The 4,947-nt window shown below is 60.5% G+C and overlaps 1 protein-coding gene across 1 annotated transcript in view; it reads left to right on the forward strand.

Moving 5' to 3' along the window:
* Window positions 1-4,947, forward strand: part of LOC104289044 (unconventional myosin-Vb-like) — a 16,793-nt gene that overhangs the window by 6,740 nt on the left and 5,106 nt on the right. The window contains exons 21-29 of the mRNA XM_009887936.1: window positions 4-10; window positions 216-372; window positions 457-696; window positions 2,086-2,295; window positions 2,423-2,516; window positions 2,659-2,804; window positions 3,036-3,149; window positions 3,329-3,562; window positions 3,639-3,736. Of these exons, the coding sequence (XP_009886238.1) occupies window positions 4-10; window positions 216-372; window positions 457-696; window positions 2,086-2,295; window positions 2,423-2,516; window positions 2,659-2,804; window positions 3,036-3,149; window positions 3,329-3,562; window positions 3,639-3,736 (1,300 nt within the window). The remainder of the gene's footprint in view (window positions 1-3; window positions 11-215; window positions 373-456; window positions 697-2,085; window positions 2,296-2,422; window positions 2,517-2,658; window positions 2,805-3,035; window positions 3,150-3,328; window positions 3,563-3,638; window positions 3,737-4,947) is intronic.

The raw sequence follows: 4,947 nt of genomic DNA on the forward strand, positions 1-4,947 counted from the left end.
CAGCTTTGGGGTGAGCTGGCGGCTGTCCTGGCTCGGCGATGGGCTTTGACCTGGGTGTCCCCATGGCATGGGCTGGCCTGTGGGCTCTTGGCACCCCCTGCCCCGCATTCTGCCTTCTGTCACCCCCTGCCCCGCATTCTGCCCTCCCTGCGGGCTCCATCATCCTCTGCCTGGAGTTCCATCACCCCCTGCCCCACGCTCTGCCCTCCCTGCAGGTTCGCCAGGATGCTGCGAAGGACCAGGGCTGCTGTGATGCTGCAGAAGACCCTGAGGATGGTTCTGGCCCGACGCGCCTACCTCCGCCTGCGTCGGGCTGTCATCACCATCCAAGCCTTTGCCCGCGGCATGTTTGCCCGGCGCATTTACCAACAGGTAGGAGCCCAGCAGGGCAGCGGGTGTCCCAGTCCCGCCTGGGGGGGCTGCGTCGGTGACACCGCCTCATCTCTCCCTCCACAGATGATGTGGCACCAGAAAGCCGTGGTGATCCAGGCTGCTGTCAGGGGCTGGCTGGGCCGCCCCCGCTATGCCCGCCTGCGCGGGGCCGTCATCTACCTGCAGTGCTGCTACCGCCGGCTGCGGGCGCGCCGGGAGCTGCGGCAGCTGCGTGTCGAGGCACGCTCGGTCGAGCACTACAAGCAGCTGCACAAGGGCATGGAGATCAAGGTGATCCAGCTGCAGTGCAGGCTGGATGAGCAGGTGGGTGCCGGCTTCAGCCCTTCAGGGGTCCCAGGGCATGGGGGCAGCTGCTTTTTGCTGACCGCTCCTTACCTGTTGTTATGGTTTGAGAGACCTCTAACAACTTATTGCTGTTTAGACAATCATTCTATCCCCTGATGACCCCCTCCCCAGCTGGGAAAGGGAATCGGGGAAAAACAAGAAAACCCGGGAGCTGAAGTATAAACAGATTTAATAGAGTAAGATTAGATAATTAACATTAATAGCACTAAAGCCAATATTGATCCCGATACCCATACAGAATCTGCAAAGATTATACTCGGCCAATTATATCAGTAGGAAGCTGTGCACTCCCAGCAGTGACAGCCAATGTGGGACACAGCGAGCACTGCGGCTTCACGAGGAAGGGAAGGGCTCAGGGCTGCGGCACCGGGGCATGAAGTTCTTGGGATGGCAGCCATCACAGGAGAGAGAGAACTTCGCAGCAAACTTTCTAATTTATAGTGAATGTGCCGTTCATGGTATGGAATAACCCTGTTGGCAGCTTGGGTCAAGTGCCCGGGTCTCACTCCTCCTCATCCCAGCACCCGGCAAGCTCAAAACCACTAAGACCTTGAAACCCACACACCATAGCTGGCTAGAAAGTAAACATTTTCCCAAATTCAGACACCAGAGTCTTCTAAAAGTACAGTCTTCCCAAGTATTAGAAGATAAATTAGTCCTGTGTCGCCAAAACCATGCCTGCCCTGGTCCCCAGTCCTCTCCTGGCCCCAGGGTGGGAGCTGGCCCTGCCTGACCTGTCCCCAGGCAGGAGTGGTGCATCTGGGTCTCATTCCTGGGTTTTTTCGATGCTCCCTGTGGATGTGGGGCTGGTGGCACCCTCCTGGATGCTTGGTTGGGCTCAGCCATGCAGTCCAGCATCACGTGCTGGGAACAACTCTGGCATGGTGCTTTTGCCCACCATGCTCCTGCTGGCAGTGTCTGCCATCACCATCTGGGTGAGCGTCTCCGCTCCTGCTGTCACTGCTCCACTTCTGAGGGTGTCTGTGGAGGGGGACGGAGGGATTCTGTGGTGTGATCCCATCTCTCCGGGTTGGGGAAAGCAGGGCTGGAAAACCCTGCTGTCAGGGCTGGTCAGGAGGTGGGTAATGGGCTGTAAAACCATGACAAAGCTCCTGTGTAGCTCCACGTGGGATGGTGTGTCACGGAGAGCCGCTTTCCCAGGCCTGAGCTCTGTTTGAGGTAATACCGGAGGTTCGGGGCTCCAAACAGATGGGTGGGAAATGGGGTATCCAGGTTCCTTGTAGAAGGGCAGCCTGTGCATACACAGGTGGTCGTTGATGGGAGCCATGTGGGGATATGGCTCTGTTCCTGGCCACCTGCATGACATGCTCTGCCCATCAACCCAAGGCCCAGGAGAAGCAGCGGTTGGTGGAGCAGCTCTCGGGGCTGAACGTTGCCCATGCTGAGGAGGTGCAGCGCCTGCGGGCGGAGATGCAGCGGCTGCGGGAGGATGCGGCCCGTGATGCGCAGGTCCAGCAGCTGCAGGAGCGGCTGGCCGAGCTGGAGAGCCACAGCGCGAAGAACAGCCTGAGCCAGGAGGTTGAGGAGCTGAAGCAGGTCGGTCTGTCTGTCCGGGGGATGCTGTGCTTCCCACCGTGGGGGGGGTCCCTGGAGGAGGTCTCTGGCAGCCAGGGTTGGCCCTGGGCAGGGCTCTGGCTGTACCGGCCCCTCTGTTTTCCCACAGCGCTTGGCAGAGGTGGAAGCCATGAAGCTGCAGCTGGGGGAGGAGAGGGATGCCCTGGCGCAGCGCATGTTGGAGCAGTCGCGGGATCTGGAAGGTAAAAGCGGTCCCCTGATCCCCTCACCCCATTGCCCTGAGTTAAGGGCTGGTCCTGAAGGCTTGGTGTGTTCCTGCGTGTCCCCTCGCAGAGGGGTCCTGGCTCTGCCTGTTCCCACTCCCCGCTCTGTCCGTCCCCACAGAGCGGCACCAGCGTGCGGCACGAGAGAGCCAGGGGCTGCTGCAGGAGCTGGAAGAGGAGCGGGCGCGCTACCAGAGCCTGGTGCAGGAGTATGCCCGCCTGGAGCAGGGCTACGAGAACCTGCAGGATGAGGTGGCCTTCCACAGGGTGAGGAGCTGGCAGGGAGATGGGGAGGCTGAGGACAACCCCTCCCTCATGGGGAGCAGGCAGCGCTGGCTGGTCCAGGGCACCCTCTGTGAGAGACGTGGGCTCTCCAGTTCACATGCTGGGGGATCCCCAAGGTGTCCTCCTGAGGCTACTGCTGCTCTGCCCCAGCTCATGGGCCACCAGGCACTTGGGGTGCAGGAGAACAACCTTGTCCTTCTCTTCCCCACTCAGCAAAGCACCTTGAGACGGTCCCCTTCATCAGAGAGCTTCTTGGGCTCCGAGAGCAGCTACTTGTCCTCCATGTCCACAGCTCCTTCACGAGACAGCTCTGACCAGCAGGCTGAGGCTAGTGGTGATACTGGTGGGGACGATGGAGTGAGGGGGGACAAGTGGACTGTCCCTACTCCTGGCTGTGGGGGCAGCTGTGCCCTGGGGCTCCTGGCTGGGAGGTGGCCCTGTTAGGATGGGGTGTCTGCAGGTGTTATGGCGCTGGCTGCCATGCCAAATGCTGTCTCCGCACACAGGGGCTGGAGGAGCGGTGGCAGCTGGTGCCAGAGGGACCACAGCCACAGCCCAGCAGTGAGGTCCCACAGAATAGCGGTGTGGGCCAGGATCCCTTCGAGAAGGCCTACCTTCTCCTCCTGGGGCAGCTCAGTGCCGTCAACGAGGAGTTGGCCCGCACCCGGGAGGAGCTGCGGAGGTCCAAGACCACCATGGAGCCGGAGGAGAGGAAACCCTTGGACTTCCTCAAGCGCAGGGTGAGCCCCTGCCCTGCTGCCGGGAGTAGGGCCAGGCTGGTGGGGCTGGCCTCACCCTGCTCTCCTCCCCCTACAGAACATAGCTGAGATGCTGGGGCTGGGCAGGAGCCCGGAGAAGGTGGCAGTGGATGATGACTTGAAGCACGCATACGATGCGGTGCAGGTTGCCAACAGGTGAGTGTGGTCCCAGTGAGATGGATTCCCCCCACAATGGGCTGCTGGATCCATGCTGCTGGTGGGGCTTTCCCTGGTGTTTTAGCCAGCCATGGCTTGGGATGCAGTTGCCTGGCTGCTGTAGTACAGAGCAAATCCTCTTTGAAGCTGCCACCTCCTCGCATGCTATTGGCACCATAGCCCCAGCTGGACTGGGAGACCCAGGGCAGCCTGCCCCTTGCTACCCCCTTGGGTGTGGGGTAGTCCTGGCTCTCCTTCCCTGCTTTCCAGTACACTCAGCTGTGTTTTCCAGGGGGGGGATGGTGCATCCCAGCTTGTTCTGAGCACAGTCGCACCAACTGCATGAGCAGACCGGATGCCCTGGGCTCAACTGGAGTAACAAGAAATAGGGTGAGGGGAAATGGCCTCAAGTTGCACTAGGAGAGGTTTAGGATGGATAGTGGTGTAGCCTAGAAGGCCAACAGCATCCCAGCCTGTATCAGCAGTAGTGTGGCCAGCAGGACTGGGGCAGTGACCGTCCCCCTGTACTGGGCACTGGTGAGGCCCCACCGCGAGTGCTGTGTTCAGGTTTGGGCCCCTCAGGACAAGACAGACATTGAGGGGCCGGAGCGTGTCCAGAGAAGGGCAACGGAGCTGTGAGGGGTCTGGAGCACAAGTCCTGTGCGGAGCGGCTGAGGGCCCTGGGGGTGTTCAGCCTGGAGAAGAGGAGGCTGAGGGGAGACCTTCTCGCTCTCTACAGCTCCCTGAGAGGAGGGGGCAGCGAGGGCAGGTCGGTCTCTGCTCCCAAGGAACAGGCGATGGGACAAGAGGAAACAGCCTCAAGCTGAGCCAGGGGAGGTTTAAGATGGAGAACAGGGAAAATTCCTTCACCAAATGAGTTGTCAAGCAGTGGAAGAGGCTGCCCAGGGCAGTGGTGGAGTCGCCATCCCTGGAGGGATTTACCAGAGGGGCAGATGTGGTGCTGAGGGACATGGGTTAGTGGTGGGTTTGGCAGTGTCAGGTTGATGGTTGGACTCTATGATCTTAAAGGTCCCTTCCAACACAGACAACTCTCTGATTCTCCAATTCCATGGTTCTATGACCCTCAGACTGGCCTTCCCCACCAGTCCCATGCTGCTGCTTGGCTCCGGCCCGATCCCGCTCCTGCTTCTGACCTGCGGATCTCTCCTTCCCCACCAAACCTGTCCCACCACCACCTCACCCTGGGCCCG

Source organism: Charadrius vociferus, unplaced genomic scaffold (genome assembly GCF_000708025.1).
Source record: "Charadrius vociferus isolate BGI_N301 unplaced genomic scaffold, ASM70802v2 scaffold1096, whole genome shotgun sequence".
NCBI classification, from domain to species: Eukaryota; Metazoa; Chordata; class Aves; order Charadriiformes; family Charadriidae; genus Charadrius; species Charadrius vociferus.